The following is an 18282-nucleotide window of genomic DNA, read 5'->3' as shown; positions in this document are numbered from 1 at the left end:
GCATTTTGCACCTTCTTTGAAAGAAATAGGAGTCAATATCATGTGTCACATAATCGAAAACAACCGCTCTGTCAAAGATTTCTATGCGCATTATCAATTTTGGAGCACTGTATTTTCCTTCATTCTTGTAACTTTACGTAGGTACTTATTGTACTTATACTTCTTGTACTTTACTTCGGGAAAGCCATCGTTCGTATTATTTATAATATAAAAAAAATATATAAATGTAATGTATTTTTTAGTAGTAGGGTCTTTTATTTCATTAATAAGGTTGTCAGTAGCAGGTAGGCATGCTATTAAAGCATGCGGATTTTATCACGCACGCGGGATTGCCCGGCATGCTTTCGTACAATTATACATTGTAACACGTGGAATATGCACGCAAGACGCGGGAAAGTGCCGCCTGCGTGATAAAATCCGCATGCTTTTAAAACGGCCTAAGCGGAAAGGAAACGTTTATCTTGTCTATGTGCTCATCGTTCAACTCCATTTCCGCCCGGCATTTCGGTTCGGCTGCGCCCTCGTCATTTCGCCATTGTAGTTTTCATTTGAAAGCGCCTTGTGACTGTGGTTTCAAAACTAGCACAAAATGGGATTACCTCGAGTATTCTTCGATGTCACCGCTGATGGTTCAGCTTTGGGACGCATTGTTGTTGAGGTAATTGTTTTTTAAATTATTATAACCTTCGAATGGTTCCCGGCCGGCTGGGCGGCGTGATAACGTACGAACCACGCTATACCTTTATCTCGATCTCGACGCCGACGATGCATTATCTCATTATTGTCTAATTGATATCATTATAACCTTCACACGGGTAATAATGTAGTGTTTATTTTAGGTTACCTACCTTAATTAGTAGGGTTTATTCGGTTTGCTATTTATACCTATTCTATAGGTAACTAATACCTATCTATCCCTTAGGTTAAATTTATAGGTAGGTTATATTTAATTAGACAACCAGCACACGTATTCATTAATTTCATTAATAAGTTAGATTTGCATTTAATCATTGAATGGAATGTTCCCGCAAAAATTGTTTTGAAACACGTTTATTTACAGACACGACATGACGGAGCACTTTATTGAGGTGGTTACACACTCGCACAGCCTGTGACTCATTATCATTCGCGGCTTCAACGTTGGCTTTTTTGTTTCAGCTGAGGAATGACGTGACCCCCAAGACGTGCGAGAACTTCCGCGCGCTGTGCACCGGCGAGAAGGGCTTCGGCTACAAGGGCTCCACCTTCCACCGCGTCATCCCCAACTTCATGCTGCAGGGCGGCGACTTCACCAACCACAACGGCACCGGCGGCAAGTCCATCTACGGGGAGAAGTTCCAGGACGAGAACTTCGTCCTCAAGCACACCGGCCCCGGAGTGCTCTCCATGGCCAACGCTGGACCCAACACCAACGGCTCCCAGTTCTTCATCACCACCGTCAAGACCACCTGGCTGGACGGCAGACACGTCGTGTTCGGCAACGTCGTGGAGGGCATGGACGTGGTCAAGCAGGTGGAGGCCCTCGGCTCCCAATCCGGCAAGCCCACCAAGAAGGTTGTCATCGCGGACTGCGGACAGCTTTCTTAAATTTTAACTACATTTACACTACTTGTAACACAATATTATTAAGTTTACCAAAATGTCCTCCTAATTAAATATACCTTCCCAGTCATAAAATGAAAAGAAAAAAGCAAAGTTACTATGTATCTATGGGTCATTCCAATTAATAATTTTAAGAAATTATAGCTGCAGTTTAGGTCACCATTAATTAGGAATTGCATTTATTTCTGAGCATTGTCTATTCAGAATAAATTAACTTATATAACATAAACTTGCTTGTTTCAATTTTATTTAAGACAACCTCGAACTTGTTGACCTTGAGAGGTCGTTAGTCATGAATATCTAATAAGTAAGCTTCCTACAGTCACATAAAAAACTGGTAGTTATGGTCGTCACCCTACTGATGGTCATTTATGGACGGAATGATGATTCATATAATTGTTAGCTTAACTCACCTTGCCTACATACGAGGTGTGAAGTAAACGGTTCAAAATGTGGAGTATTGCCACAGTACCTATTACTTTAACTTAACAGGTAGGAGATGGCAAAGGTCTAAGCGCCTTAAAAATGCAAATAGCTATTAGTTTACTACTAGAGACAGACGTCGATAACACTTAATTTATTGAAAATGGCACTCGGCAAGGACAACGTTTACGTTATTTACGTATGGATGGTATGGCAATGATAAGACAACGTTAAGTTTGAAATTAAATGTATTTATCGATAACCTAATATTTACAGCCGAATAAATATTAAAATTACAAAGGTACTCGCAAATGCTACTTTTAGGTAGGGGACTACCAGCGTGCGTTACCTAAAAGTATGGAAAATGAATATTTGATAGGTACCTACTTAAATTAACAGTGGCAGTAAGTATTTAGTAAACTGTAACTGGGCACGACCTGTACATATTCATGTATCCTTTTTTTTATTTTGGTTATCACTTTCCGGTATAGCAACGTCTTTGTTTATCACTTGGTTATTCAAAGCTTAAAACATGCGGCAGGTGGGAAGTGAGTTTTACCTGATACCATAACAGCTAACCTATAGGTACCTATCTACCAAATGTACCTATTGATAACTACTTAACTGTATGATGAATTGATGAAGCTAGTATAGTAAAACATACAAGTAATAAAAAAGAAAAATATCAACGTCAGTTAAGGTTTTTCAATATACCTAGGTAGTTAGAGAAATGTGGTGCCAGTTGCATTGAAACCTTGACTTACCTAGTTTAATTATTGTAATGCGTGAAATCAATTAAATTTTACCTAACTAACACAACATCAACCCTGGTCCCACGCTAAGTCTCATTCAAAAGGGAGAAATAAATGAAACATAATATACTTACCTATAAAAAACCATACCTACATAGGTAAAGGTAACTTATTCAACATACAATTTCATGAAACACTGAAATTTACTATCTATAACACAATTATTTAGTAGTTAAGTTCTTAGGTAAGCGGGTATCTCTACCTATCTACTAAAGAGGGAAACGATATGCTTATTTGCATGATTAGCTAAGTAATTTAAACGGAGGAAGCAGGAGCGAATAGTCTACTCTAGAATTACCATTGAACAAGTCCGAATAAGAATATCGAATGAACCGTACTCCCAGAGTTGAAATAAAGCGTTTGGTTGGTAGGTTCTCTTTGTTAGTTAACTACAGGATGTGTCTAATGTCATAAGATGGCGGTTGCGGCGGCGAGGGCGAGGGGGAGGAGGGGCAGGGCGCGCGGGGCGGGGGCGCGGGACCCGTAGTTGCACAGTGAAGAGGTACAGCATGAGGTGCAGGCGTACAGCTTGGTGCGCTCCCCGATGACGATGCAGCCGGGCTCACAGTGCTTCGTGCAGTTGCGCTCCAGAGCCCACATCTTGAGCGCCGTCGTCGAGTTCTCGGTTGAAGTGGTGTAGGAAAACCGCTTCACCTGCCGGTTTGGAGTTGATGAGAATAGTGGTTGGGTAATGGGCATTATGTTAGATGTGTTGAATCATATTATGGTATATCCTAACTGAATTTTGACCTCACTGGCCAATGTCGTTTATACCGATGTACAAAGTTAGGTACTCTACGATTGAGTTGGGTGAATCAAATTATCAGTTCCATGTACACACGGCAACGTCCAATGGTTGCAACCATTTAACGTTGCCGTGTATACTTATAATACCTAAATAAGTAACGTTGAAGCTCCTACTGCAAGAGTATAGATGATAGACGGTACAGTGAGAGTGCCTACTTAGAGTCCCCGCGCGCTAACTCGCTGTACCAACATCCTCCGATAGGTACGAGGTTGATTAGCTAATGATACTGAAAAATAGTTAAATGAGGAAAGCAGAAGAGAGATTATTTATGCAAGCATTTGGGGAAGCCCATAATAGGAACCTACCCAATGCCTGATGAGTATAGCATTAGACTCGTGTTTAGGCTACGTTTTGTTAAAGCTCTCGGTGGCATTATAATAATTTAACCTAGGTAGCTATTTCGTTTTCCACTTTGTACGTATGACACCTAACGATTAAAAATGTATTTACTTAGGTACCTAATCGATACCTAGGGCTCTATTTAGAATGACCTAAATTGCACGACTGACTTGAAGGTAGATGACGTATCTAGCATACTCGTGCCCCGTCCTCCACAGCTACCTACAATTTATAGCCTACTAGCTGTTCCCGCGAGCTTCGCTTCGCCTTAAAAAGTTTTCCCGTGGGAATTCCGGGATAAAAAGTAGCCTATGTTTTTTCTCGGGGTCTAGACCATATGTATGCCAAATTTCATTCAAATCCGTTCAGTAGTTTTGGCGTGAAAGAGTAACAGACAGACAGACAGACAGACAGAAAGAAAGACAGACACAGTTACTTTCACATTTATAATATTAGTTAGGATTAGGATACATTGTATATTGTACATATTGGAAGCTTTTCCTCTATTATCTTAACAGATTTGTTCCTACTTGAATGGTCAGTCACAAGCTAGATTGCCCAGCTATAGTTCCTCTTTAGAGTGTTGCAAACGTGATAAGTACCTAGTTATGGTAAGGCGAAATGGATTGACTCAGAAAGTCATTCTGAAGAATTTAAGTTGTACAATTTTGGAAATTCACGAAAAATAATCATATTTTTATAACGATGGCATACCTATACCTACCTAGGTATAATTTAAGTATACCTATGGTATGATTACGAAACGTTGAAGGGAGGTGTTAGCCATGACAGGTAAGTACTAGGTATATTGGCGGTCGCTTCCATATGAATAAATAAATTCCGAGTTCGATTCGAAACGCTCGAAACTACAAATTTGCTTCTAGGTATCAATAATGAAGCCAGGGTAGGTAATAGCACCCTATATACAATGTCTGAGTAAGTAAGTCAACATAATAAGTATACCAATAACTGTGAACAGTAGGTAATGATGATTGCCTATAATAATGTTGACTTTAATGACCACCGCTGTCGATGTCGTGCTATATTTTAGTTGTCAACCGGCCACATTATCATGCTATCCATATCTGCATCCTGTCGAATGACAATCGATAGTTCCACCGCAAGGCACCGTAAGGTCACTTTTTAGCTTTACGAAAACGATATTTAGGAATGCAGCTGTTGCAACTCTATTCCATGACCGCTCTCCAAAACTTCGTAAAGCAAGAGTAGCCCTCTTGTGGCCGTTTGACCCTAACCTTCTTACATCAGGCGTAAACCGCAAGAGAGACTTTCCAGCAAAATCTTCCGTGCAGTTTGCGCCCGTACCTTTACCATGCAGACTCGGCGGTCGTTGTGGCACTTGTGTATGAGCGCTGAGTTGTTGTGGCGCAGGTCCGCGCAGCCGCGGTCATCCGTGTCTTCGGCCAGGCACTTGTAGCACCACAGCTCGTTGGTGGGTCGCGCTGCTGCTGACGTCACGTGCACGCTGTCCCGGAGCAGGTCGCACTCGCCATCTGGAATCGTGGCGGTTGGTGGGTCAGTTTATGCTAAGGGTAAGGTATCATGTTTTGTTCAGATCTGGAACCATGGGGGTTGGTTGGTCAGTGTGTGATAAGGGTAAGCATGATATCCTGTAATATTCTATGGTGCTTTGCGCATATTGCTTTAAGGTCTAAATTACGTACCCAATAAACTTGGACCAACATTACGAGTTGGTGGGTTCACACATCTAGGCGTGCTAAATCTGTCTATCTGAAATTAGCTGTATCGCTCTCTAACGTAGCTCTCTGCATCGGGCACCGGTAAGCAGGGATTATGTGTCTATACAAGTATACTTACAGTTGTATCATTCAGATGGCACAAGAACATAAAGTTACCGGTACCAATTTCATTGCATCAGCGTAATAAAATATCACTTTTTAACCGACTACTACATGTAGTCGGTTAAAAAGTGTTTCATTAGTATTATTGTCCATACATAACGCTCTTAATAATACCAGTAAGTATGTAGTTAGTGGCTGATAGATATTCACTTGACATGTTAGCTAACTATCTACTAGCGTAAATGTTTACTGTTGAGACTAAAGTTTAAAGGTATCGATTGTCATTGTTAATAAACAGTAAAGAGTAACTTAAATCATACCTGATACTACTGGAACTGAATTTGCATCATCGTATCGAAACCAAAACATTAGCTCCTCAGACCATAGACAACATCAGGACTTTGACATTTGCGGCCGCTCGGGATTTGCACTGCGGTATTTGGCCGAACATCACTTCTTATCATCTTATCTTAAAGTCTGCGTGAGTATTGATGGTTTAGTGGGTTGTTTGAGGCTGGTGCTGGGGTTTGTTTGATGTTGTGACGTACCTGGGGCCAGAAGTGTCAGCGAGAGCAGTATCAGGCGGCGCATGGTGAGGGCACTGGCGCTGCGCAGGGCAGCCTCCGTATCGATCCCCGCGACCTGTTGCCTCCCCCGCGCGCCCCGCGCCCCCGCAGCCCGCGCGCGTCGCTCATCCCGCCACGCCGAACAAAGAACAACAATAATAGTTAAACTAAGTTTAAATCGCAATTATTTAAAATACTTTAATTGAGTACTACTTCATTGAATAAAACGATGGTAGATCATTTTTTTTATACATATAATTTATTTAATTATATATATTTCGTTTTATGGATGCTGAGATTACTCAACAGTACAGCCTATGCCTGCACGTTAACAACTCATAAAATTTAAACTTCTAAAGGTACTTAGTTTACTTACATAATGTTTATTTAGGTAGAGTATTATGTACAATAAAAAATATTAAAACCAAGGAACAAGTAGGTACTAGACTAATAAAATTTATGTATAGAAGATAAAATAAAATGTATGCTTCCAAAAAAATTAACCACATGAACTACAATTTAAACTGAAAAACTTTCAGAAAGAAATATTTATGCCGTTGGAAATAAAACTTTTTCTTTATCTTCCATACCTATAGTAAGTATCAAACATTGTAAGAGAAACCGAAAAAAAGTTCTTTATGAGGGTGGTCTTGAGAAAAGTTTTACACATTGTATGATGAGTTGATGATAGGTACCTATACTTACGATGTAGCACGCTTGCAGATATGTAGGTATATGGATAAGCCCTTTAGTTATCGGTATTTTTATTACGCTAAAGTTGGTGTTTAGGTCTGAGATTACGGCGAGTGGCGGCGGTCAACACGTTAAGTACACCCCTGATTGTTATTAGTGGACCCTTCCTTTGTCCCTCCCTCTTCACTGAAATTAATTAAGGTCCAAAACTTGTCTATGATTTAGACTTATGTACTTACTTACTGGGTCATGCTTTGTTTTGTTAGAGTTGAAGCTTACTAACATAACATGACCACATTACTAACATAAAACAGATAAAAACTTTAATGAGAGAATATTCAGTTTTACGATAAATCCATGATATTCCGTTTTAGCGAGTAGAGTATTCACTAAAATAATGTCCTGTGCGCTATTCGTAGTGCAAGCGTGAATGTTTGTAGTAGACCAGAGTTCAAATACACAATATAATCCAAAAATAATATCAAACATTTTAGTAGCCCCGAAATAAAGTAAGACATAAATGACAAAGCAATTTCTGCACCTAGCAACGTACGCAAGCCTCTCAAATATGATACTAATATGCTCGTTAAGAATCATCCTCAGGACGTACTCTTGAAAGAACCATAATTAGAGCCTATATACACTGTTGGAGGTATCACATTATTATGAGCCAACCGTCCGTAATCCAGATTAACAACGTCTAGGGTCTAATTTCATACATAATAGGGTTTTGGGATCGCCGAACCATTGTACAACGTAGTATTATTCGTAATTTATAATGTAAGTAAGTATAAAGTGCAGGTTTATTTTAGGTACTGACAACTACAAGTTTCACAGATCGGGTAAATGTACGATGTTAAAAGATCGTTAAGCACTTAATGTTTAGTGTGAATTAAGTCGTATGGGTATGTCTTATATGCCTAGCTATCGTCAATTCCTAAGCATAGCATATACCTAGGTACATAATAGAAGTGTTTTTAAGTCAAACTAAAAATCCAAAATATATAATAATATGTCAAGAGACTAACGTTATTTGTATTTACTTGCAAAGATTCTATTCGAGTAGTTTGAATCAATCACAGTCCTCACAGTCTGGCTATTTGTGCGGGCTGCACGTGGCACAGAAAAGTTAAGAGAATCAGTAATTTAACTCCTATAATTATGTTGCCAGTTAAGTAATTTAAGCTGTTTACATAAATTATATACCATTTCAGCCAGCTCTACACAGATATACACTAGGGAGCAATGAAAAAGTTCCAGGGACACACCACCAAATTACTCCTAAACGGAAAAGGCTAGCTTAATGACACCGGCTGCTATATGCTATATTGAAGTACTTTTTACAGCGTATTAGAATATTACCAACAAACGTAAAATTGGGGTCATTTTGTGGGTGGAATTTTTACTTTTTAATTGCTTGCGAGACAGTAATGAAGTACATATTGTAGTAGGTATTGGTATTTACCCGTATTGTTACTTAGATATGGTCTCTAGCTAAATATTTGTCAACAAGAATTTAATATTTTATCAGCTAATGTTAGTAACCTAACTGTACTGTTCAAGTAACCTTTCCTGTGCCACAAGGGAGTAGAAACTATCGAGTAACAAGATCTCTCTTCACAATTGCGCCATTACGACTCGGCTCATCCAATTGTCTGCAATCTTTGATTCTCTACACCTGATTTCATTCGCAGTTTCTTCGACGAAGCATTTAAATTATAGTCACGTAGTCACTTGAGACGTTAAAGAAGACTGGTTCAGGTGTCAGTAATTTGATATAAGTGGTGCAGGCTTCATTATTATTGCATACATTATATGTGAACCATTTACATAGAGGTGTTTGATATTCATAACTATAATGGCCTGAATATTTTGCCGAAAATTCGGTTCGGTAAATGTAAACTTTAACAGATTTTCTCTCAACTTAAAAACCTTTTCAAAAGAAATAGCTCACGGGCGTGTAAGCAGTATTTAAGCATTATTTTCTTTGTTAGGAGGCTAGTAGTAGAAGCTTGGAATACTAATAATAAAACTGAATATAAATTACGTACCTAAATTGAGATATCTGCTGTTGGATGCATGTAAAACAATTTGTTTGTTTTGTTGCTTTGTTTAATGAGCTTGAAGATACAAAGTTTCTTATGCACACAAAGTTAAATTTCATAAATTCAGCGCGTATTGCGCTACGGGCTACGACCTACCAGCTACGAATACGAAAAACGTATCTGTTCTACCACAAAAAACTTTAAACACTGTTTTACCAGTGTTTATAATGAAATTTGAGATTCAGATTCAGAATTTGTAGGGGTTTGACAGCGCTAAACACCTGTTAAATACTGTTTAAGTTTTTTGTGATAAGGCCCTATATATCTACGAGGCCACGTAGTGACATTGCTCCGCTAACGAAGTGTGCCCCCGCGATCCGTCTGCTAATCACTTTCAAATTAGTTTCCAAGTAATTATTCTGTGTATAAACGGTTGCCGCGAAACAAAATAACTTCCGAAGGAAGTTGCCGACATCGATAATTGATTCTGATTGACAATTTCGAGACTCAATGCTGATTTGTTTATGAGAAAAGCCGAGTTTAACTACTTAGTCACTCATTTAAATACAGTTTTAAGTAAGTTTATTATTCTAGTTTTGCCTCTTTATGTGGTAGAGAAATATAGGATTAAATTAGGTTCTGTGTGTTGAATAAGTTAAAACTGATAAGTATTTCTATTTGAGTATAAAACAGCGATTACATTATATTTTTTCCACATTTCAGACTGTTTAATAGTAAATACGGCTTAGAATGGGCTGGTTACTGGTGAATATATAACCAATAGGTGTAGATAGAGGGTTGTGTCGCATACTCATACAAAACAGTATACAAACTATAGTATACTACATACATGTATATTACTTAATAGATTAACAACCCAGCTTTTGCCAGATTCGCATTGTAAAGCGAGTTGGAACAGCCAGTTTGGAATATAAATAGAAAACTAACCGCTGAAAGTCGGAAAGCAGATACCGCAACCACAGCGTCCGCTACACACAAGATAAATACGTCCCAGGAGGGTTTCTCTAGCTTCACAATAAGCTTTTATATGACAAGCAGAAAAAGATTTAAGAAACCACATAGTAAGTAATTTCAACACTCTTTTTAGTTTAAAAAATACGAATAGATATTTTCGCCATAATTATCTGAAACTTTGAACTCTAGCTTCACAATAAGCTAACCAACAGCTGTTCTGCAATGGTTATGTTTAATACGACGAGATAGAGTCGTGGTTCGAAAGTTCGATTTGAAAGGTTGTCTGGTAGAAATTGCTATAAGCGATAAGGTCGCCTTTTTAGTGTTTTATTTTAAAGTTTTTGTTTTTGCAATTTTCGTTCTTGGGGCAAATAAAGTGTATTGTATTGTTTTCCGCATGCTGTAGTGAGTCTACAGGATATAACGCTGGTAGGGGAGACCACAGTCGTGACACAACATGGCTGACGTCACCATTGTATCCCGGGGGCAACTTACATACATGTATTCAGGAAAGAAGAATGGCGAAACCTGACCCGCTTTGCATAAGTTAGCAGCCACTCACCAAACCTATTTTAAGTTATTGATAAAAATGTCTATTATCAGGGAAAAATATTTAAAAAAATCTAAACCATGGGGTTCTTGAGATATTAGGGTTCAAAAGTAAATTAATTAAATATATTTTTTTCGTTAAATAAGATTTTGCTGAATGGTACACGCACAAATAAGTTTTATAATCTAAATCATGGGATTCCCAATTCATAGCGCATCACAAAATGTATTACATGATTTTATTTATGCAAATAATATCATAATTATTTTTGCACATTTCACACTCAGAAACCTATTTTTATAAAGAGACCAATTTCAAAAATTATTTCATTCTAATCAAGTTCCCGTTATCCCGAAGTAACATAAAATACTTTTTAGCCAGGAATTCCCACGGAAACACTTTTAAAATAAATTTTTAGCTCGAGGGTAACATCTAGTACAGTAGAAAGACTTGATCTTTCAGCACCTATATCTTCGTTCTCCCATGTCTCATAATAATAAAATTAATACCAGTGTATGCTGAAGTCACGGACTACACATCAGTGTATGTTTCATCAATGGCCGCTCTGGGTCATGGCGCCATAGAGAAATGGCCATTCTCCTTTATCCGATAGACGATTTACGTCTTTCTTTTTCTTAGCGTGTCGACGGCAAACTAACAAAGACGCCAGATAATCTTCTTGGAGCGTGGGTGACAAGCACTAGAGCTATAGACTAGGGTTTATAATACATTCCCGGAACTGGGAAACCAATACTGCGCCATGGATAGCGGGCATGCGGGCCGGTTAAAAACAAATGCATAACGTCACAATTCTAACCTCGGACCCTCGGCAATCAGAGCTAATAAAATTTTGCTATCTGGTAAATTAATGTACTCTGTGATCTGGTTGTTAACGTCTAATTTTCTTAACCACTTCCATTATGTACAATTATTCTACATCGATTTCTAGATAATATTCTTTCACGTCATTATATAAAGGCAAGCAGTACAATGTTACATGATAGCACAATAACCAGACTTTACGATCGATCACGTAATATGATAATTGTCACAATTGTTCAGAAATGTAATGGTAATAATGACACCATTTCCTTCAGTGCTTCTTGTAATTTTAGTTCGGTCGATGTAATTGTGGTGCCGTGAATCGTCGTATCTAAAGGTAATAAATATATTATACCTAAAAAAATATATTTTAGAGCCTTTCTGTATTTTGGCCCTCTATGTTTCTTTTAATCTTGACATCATCAGACACTGAATAAGTTTTAACAAAATTTTGGTTTCTTAAAATCCCACTTATCCTGGGTTTTACTTTTCTTTTAAAATTATTTGTATAAGCTTTGTACAACAGATTTTAATTAAAAAATAATTTCACACAGATTTCAGTTTCAGAAAGGAATCTTCAGTCACAGTTAAGTATACAGTGTGGTATTTTAATCAGTGTATTTTCCATCGGCAGGTCAATTTACTCGTCAATGTTTATTTTAGTTCCGACTTATGCCAAAGTTTCAGTTGCGCAGTGTATCCAGTACATTGACCTACCCATGGGAAGTATATTATAGAAAAAAATCCACCCTGTATTTAATCAATCTGAGATTGAACAAAACCTTGGTATTTCCTAGAAGTGTGAAGGTGCACAATCTGGGCTAAACGGTTTTTAACGACTTTCCACTCCGTTAAGTCAAGAAAGGAATCCGAAAATAAAAGCTCCCGTCAGGAAATTTTGTTTTCACTTTTTTATATGACAAGCAAGCAGAAAAAGATTTAAGAAAGTACATAATAAGTCATGCCATCACTCATTTTAATTGAAAAGATGATAATGGATACTTTCCCCATAATTATCTGTAACGTTGATATACTACTACTACATACGTATATTACGTATACAATATACATAGGTACTCAATGAAGTAGGTCCATTGCTGCACAGAATCTGACGCGAGGGCGGTCACGGGCGATGTAATAGGATCGTCCCACTCTAGAAAATTCCAAACATATCCGTTACAATCTACAAAGCACAGCTTCAATTACTAGTGCACTAATAAAATATCTATGCATCAAAAAAATATGAAGAGAAATTGAAAAATATAAATAAAATACCAACGCCGCCGTTTGTACCGGCAGCGTAGCATCGCGTAGTAACATTTCGTAGCGCTACGGCGTAGCTCGTAGCAGCTCGTAGGCTACAAATTAGATCCGTAGTCGCCCGACCGAGCTTTACCTAATTATCACATTATCGAAGGAGATGCATCGAACTCGTGTGTATCACGTTCATATTTGAACACACACACACACACACATAGTAATAGTGCACTATTGGACACGGTCTTTTCACATATCCTAACTAATATTATAAATGCGAAAGTAACTGTGTCTGTCTGTCCGTAAACTACTGATGTGATTTGAATGAAATTTGGTATACATATGGTTTGGTCTAGAACCTGAGAAAGAATATAGGCTACTTTTTATCCCGGAATTCCCTCGGCAAAACTTTTTAAGGCGAAGCGAAGCTCGCGGGAACAGCTAGTAAATTATTATAAAGGTACATTTTATATACACTTTAAACAATTTGAAAAATACAAAACAGTTTGGTTCGCATATTCAGAATACTAACCAAATGAGATTTATTTTACATTTCCAAAAGCCTCAGGGAAAACAAACAGAACATTATAACGGACGGACGTATAAAACCAACTAAGTATTTCACATTTCACATCAAAGGAAAATTAATATTCCGGGGTTTAAACTTCTCTTCGTTAAATTAGAGATGACTAAAATAATACAGTTTGTAGTTATCAATTTGTAGTTTGCTTAAAGCGTTTTTCAGATGTGTTTATCAGATCTCAAAAAATGTGTAAAAGAAAGATGGTTCGGAAATCTAAATGCATTTTTTTGGTTTCTGAAATTTAGTTCTTAAAATTATTATTGTATGTGTTAAGTATGAACGATTTATTTTCCTTTTACAAAATTACCTCCATAGTGTTTTTTAGACTTCCAATGAAATTGCATACTTAGTTATAGAAGTAAAGATGTTGCTTTCAGGTTTCATCGAAATCGGTTTAGCCGTACATTAAATAACTATTTATCGATGCGATACTAGTATTTACATCCCTACACTAACTGTATTTCATTTCCTACATTTCAGAGCTAAAAGATGCTACGTAAAGTTTTGAACGTTAGCTGTGAAAACTTTTAATAGGGTTGTGTGTAACGTGAGTGCCTCCCGACTGCCGAGTATTAAATGGCAAGAAATAATAGACGACCGAGCGGTGCTGTAGTGTTGAACAGTACTTACCTGACTAAACCATCAAAGGTTCTGAGTTAGATTCCCGGCCGAGTCTGCTTTTTGATTAGATTTGTGAATTTTTTTATTATGTAAGTAAATTCGGAAAGAGACAGCATAAATAAACAAACACTCACACCTTGTACTAATGTACTCTCTTGCGGGGTAGGCAGAGCTGCATTGCTGCACCCACTTTTCACCAGTGTTATGTTAGTCCCAATGTAATAGGGGGTGGGTTTATTGCCATTTTACTGGCACATCCATGCCCCAGCCGGGAATCGAACCCGGGACCTTCGGCTCAGTAGTCAGGGTCACTTACCACTACGCCATTCGGTCGTCGTAAAGTTTTTTTTTTATAAATTTAATTAATATTCTTGTTTTATGTATGCAAAAAAGAGGCTAAACGTGACTTCTGTATATAATGGACTTGTTTAAATAATTTTACCTCAGATATTCGCAGGCACTACAGTAGAGCTGCTATAGCCTCGTGTGTGCGTCGCTCCGGGCCTTGTTAGCCGGTGATCAATGGGAGCGACTGCAGGCGGATATGAGCCGTTGATTCATGCTCCACTTCGTCAGTGTGTCAATCTGTCTGACTGCTGTGTTTAGATGCTACGTAATCGACAGTTTCCGAGACGAGGTCTAGGATTAATTGGCATATAGTAGGTACAACAGGTTTCATACATAATTATAGATGGTATAATACTCATTAATTGTATAATATTGTTATATATTTTTATAAAAAAGCTTATAATGAAAAAAACATAGCAATACGCTTTTAACATATGAATTCTTACACTTCATATCATAACATTAAATCCCTACGTTTCGTGAGTAAGTTTCAACGACCGATTTTCTCACTCACTCACTCATTAAGTTCTAAGTTCTTTAATTATTGTCTTCATACGTATCAAAAATCTAAATCAATTAATTTATTTTTAAGATGACCTAATGGGCTAACCAGCTTTGCCTTGCATAGCCGTTGATTCCTTCTCCAGCGTATCAATCTGTCGGCGGGCTGCAGCGTGTTTAGATGATACGTAATCGACAGTTTCCGAGACGAGGTCTTCGATTAATTGGCATATTGTAGGTACATCAGGTTTCATACATAATGATAGATGATATAGTACTCATTATAATATTGTTATATATTTTTATAAAAAAAGCTTATAATGAAAAACATAGCACTACGCTTTTAACATATGAATTCTTACACTTCATATCATAAAATTAAATCCCTACGTTTCGTGAGTAAGTTTCAACGACCGATTTTCTCACTCACTCACTCATTAAGTTCTAAGTTCTTTAATTATTGTCTTCATAAAAAAAACAAAGAACTACGCTTCTACCATATGATTACTTCGACTCCAACACTTCATATCATAACATTAAAACCCTATGTTTCGTGAGTAAGTTTCAACGACCGAGTTTTTGGAATCATCTTAAAAACCTCATTCATTTCTTATATGGGTCATTCTACCAAACATCGATTTTTATGTTCGCGTGAAATAACTCTTAAAATATAATACCTAGACGTTAATAATGTACTATCACAATCAAGCCGGGATCGTGTTCTATGTGTTCTCCATAAAATATAATGAAAATTTTCATTATTTATTGAAAAAACCATATCGACACTATGTGATTTGTCACGTCGTGTCGATTGTTCGCGAGCGTGGTAGCACGGTTTGAGCAGCTATAAAAAAATATTGTGTAGAGATAGGATTATATTTCACATAATAAAATAAATTACAATACTTTTACTTATTCATAGTTAAATATTATATTTTTCCAACAATTAATTAAAAAAATACAGACCATTCTACAACCGTTATAAAAAAATAGTCACAAATGTCGACGTTCATAAATCACGATTTTATGAAGGTAAATATTTTACTCTGTGAACATATTTTTTTATTAATGGCAACTCTAAACCACACCTGTCATTGCCAAGTCTAAAATTTTCGTGGGGAATGAATAGTTTTTTTGTAATTCAAAATTCAATATACGTTCTACACCTGTGTCAAAGTTGACCTGTCACAAATGAGGAGGCTATAAAAAATAAATGGATCATTCAATTACAATTTTTGTTACTTGACTTAGTGAGTATGAGAGTACTTAGCACATTTTTAAAACATGCACAAGTTTAACATCATATTGAAGCTGATATGGCGTATTTTGTCGATGTTCTCACTAATGTCGATGTCACGCGTGATGAAAAATTGTTCGACAATTGTGATTTTGTTCGACACGAGGTGACAGATGCTTCTAGGACTTTGGTCAAATATCTATTAACTGTGTATTTTTTTTTCTATTGCTTATTGCATTCACTAATATAATTGTTTACCGAGATAAATATGTCAAAAAAGTTAACAGATGTATCAAACATGCGATGCAGGCGTTATTATATGTCTTGTCGACACTTGTGATTTTATTTGATCGACACAAGTGACTGTAGCTTGTAGTGTGTTGTGAAATTTCTGTTAATTATACTATAATGTACCGTTCTTTTTACCTAGGTTTAGGGTTTTTACCAAAATAGGGGTAAAGACGAAGTTAAAGCACAAGAAATACACGGTTTAAGTAATAAATATTAAAAATGAGTAAATTAATGCTAGAATAAGAAATTTGACAAAAACAATACAGTAATTATGGAAAATACTTTAAAAAAATAAAGTTTTAAAAAAAAAGGAGGCACCAGGATTAATGCAGATTATTTTAGACCATTAAAGGTTTACGATTATCAAATCAAACTTATTACAAAATGTGCTAAGGAAAAGACAAGGATTTAAAAAGCGATTCTGAGATTATTGATATAAATAAAAATAAAATATTTGGAATAATAGTCCCAAATAATGTATTATTTTCATTTAATATGATTCCGATGACCTTGATTCATATTTATTTTGTGGTCACCTAATAAAACCTAAATTTCCACCATCAAAAAATTTCGACATTTGTGAAGACACTTTTGTCGAAATTTTTAATATATTTTTTAAACTTTTTTCAATATATAATTTCAATAGACAAAAACATATTATGGTTTATATGTAATGAGAATAATATTATAGAATAAAGTTGAGAACCTTAAATGATTATTTTATGATAAAAAACATGGATTGTATCACCCATGTCGACTTCATAGTCACTCGTGTCTATTTAATAAAACAAAAAGTTCATATTTTTTCCTAAAATAATTCTACTATATCTCTGATTTTTTTATTTAATGTTCCCATCATTATGTAAAAGTTAAAAATCTACTTCAATATGCGTAAAAGTTGATTTTGTTTTTATTAATTTTTTTAATCCGTACGGTAGAATTACCCATATGTTGTTAGCTTGATAAGGGAAGCGGTCAATAGTCGGAAAACACTCTCAAGAGGAGCAGCTACCTCGCAATAAAATCCGGCCAACCGTTCTAAGCTTCTTTTTGTTTTTCCAGATATAAAAAGGTTGAATCGCTTTTTGCGAGATTCTCTTCATTGAAATTTCCCAAGTAGCCGAACCGGAGGCGCGCTTCAAAGTAATTGGAAAAGTTATCATCGTAAAATTCTAGAAAATGGTCCCTACGTCTCTGGTAACAGGGTCTTGTCTCCTTCAGTTTGTGCTGGCCTAAGCGTCTTGCTCGTTGTCTCGTAATTGGCGTTTGTCAAATCGTATTTGTTGCTCATTTATCTTGACATTCAATCTTGTTAGCCGGAAACAAAAAGTAGGATAGCCCAATATAATATTTTTCTATCACTTCGATGTTGTGTGTTGTGTAAACCAACTAAGTAAATGACCCCTTTCAAACGGATAGTACTTAGACGTTATTAAAAAAATATGTCAATTTACGGCAAATGAAAATATTTTTTAGTACGAGAATGAATGGTCCTAGTCCGCATTTTTCTATGATTTTTACTTTCAAAGTTACATCCACAGAGTAGGTAAGTTACATCGCATTCTATTTGATCTTTAAATTAACTCTTATTTAAATAGATCCGTAATATGGGGACCTCCACTACTGCGTTGTCTAAAATTGCGCAAATTTAATATATTCACGAGCAATGAAAACTTTCCACTGAGAAAAGTACCAAATTACTCCTAAACGGAGGAGGCTATCTTAATAACGCCTTTTGCAACATTGATGAACATTTAACAGAGCATTATGATATTACCAACTATATCCAAAAATATATTGTTAAAATTGTCAATTAACTGTTAGAAAAAATTGGGGTCGTTTGGTTTCGGAATTTATTGAGTGGAACTTTTTCATTGCCCGTGAGTGTATTTACAAAACTCACACAGTAATAGTTCATTAATTATTGTCGTCATCCGTAATACACCAATACCGTATCAAAAAATTTAAATCAATTATATTATATTT

At 36.5% G+C, this 18282-nt stretch overlaps 2 protein-coding genes across 3 annotated transcripts; one reads left to right on the top strand and one right to left on the bottom strand.

Moving 5' to 3' along the window:
• Window positions 1–476: 476 nt before the first annotated feature.
• On the top strand, window positions 477–1831 carry LOC105393124 (peptidyl-prolyl cis-trans isomerase). Its single transcript, XM_011564855.3, has 2 exons — window positions 477–658; window positions 1159–1831. The coding sequence occupies exons 1-2, from the start codon at window positions 590–592 to the stop codon at window positions 1585–1587; spliced, it is 498 nt and encodes a 165-aa protein (XP_011563157.1). The 5' UTR covers window positions 477–589; the 3' UTR covers window positions 1588–1831.
• A 429-nt stretch (window positions 1832–2260) lies between these two features.
• On the bottom strand, window positions 2261–6786 carry LOC105393123. 2 transcript variants are annotated; one of them, XM_038108098.2, is made up of 3 exons: window positions 6356–6786; window positions 5311–5498; window positions 2261–3491 (listed from the first exon to the last, which is right to left on the bottom strand). In XM_038108098.2, the coding sequence occupies exons 1-3, from the start codon at window positions 6396–6398 to the stop codon at window positions 3246–3248; spliced, it is 477 nt and encodes a 158-aa protein (XP_037964026.2). In that variant the 5' UTR covers window positions 6399–6786; the 3' UTR covers window positions 2261–3245. The 2 variants fall into 2 exon arrangements, with proteins under 2 accessions (XP_037964026.2, XP_037964032.2); XM_038108104.2 differs by having other exon boundaries at window positions 5317–5498.
• Window positions 6787–18282: the final 11496 nt, after the last annotated feature.

Source organism: Plutella xylostella, chromosome 9 (assembly GCF_932276165.1).
Source record: "Plutella xylostella chromosome 9, ilPluXylo3.1, whole genome shotgun sequence".
In the NCBI taxonomy this organism is placed as follows: Eukaryota; Metazoa; Arthropoda; class Insecta; order Lepidoptera; family Plutellidae; genus Plutella; species Plutella xylostella.
Note: the sequence above shows the minus strand (reverse complement) of the source record. Positions and strands in the feature narration are given on the sequence as shown.

What these genes read in the sequence shown, in the direction of transcription:
- LOC105393124 (XM_011564855.3), top strand. Translation starts at nt 590, where the DNA reads ATGGGATTACCTCGAGTATTCTTCGATGTCACCGCTGATGGTTCAGCT. An exon ending in TGGGACGCATTGTTGTTGAG is followed by an intron (nt 659 to 1,158) that starts GTAATTGTTTTT and finishes TTTTTGTTTCAG; the next exon opens with CTGAGGAATGACGTGACCCC.
- LOC105393123 (XM_038108098.2), bottom strand. Translation starts at nt 6,398, where the DNA reads ATGCGCCGCCTGATACTGCTCTCGCTGACACTTCTGGCCCCAG. An exon ending in GCTGACACTTCTGGCCCCAG is followed by an intron (nt 5,499 to 6,355) that starts GTACGTCACAAC and finishes CCACGATTCCAG; the next exon opens with ATGGCGAGTGCGACCTGCTC. An exon ending in GCCGAGTCTGCATGGTAAAG is followed by an intron (nt 3,492 to 5,310) that starts GTACGGGCGCAA and finishes CCAAACCGGCAG; the next exon opens with GTGAAGCGGTTTTCCTACAC.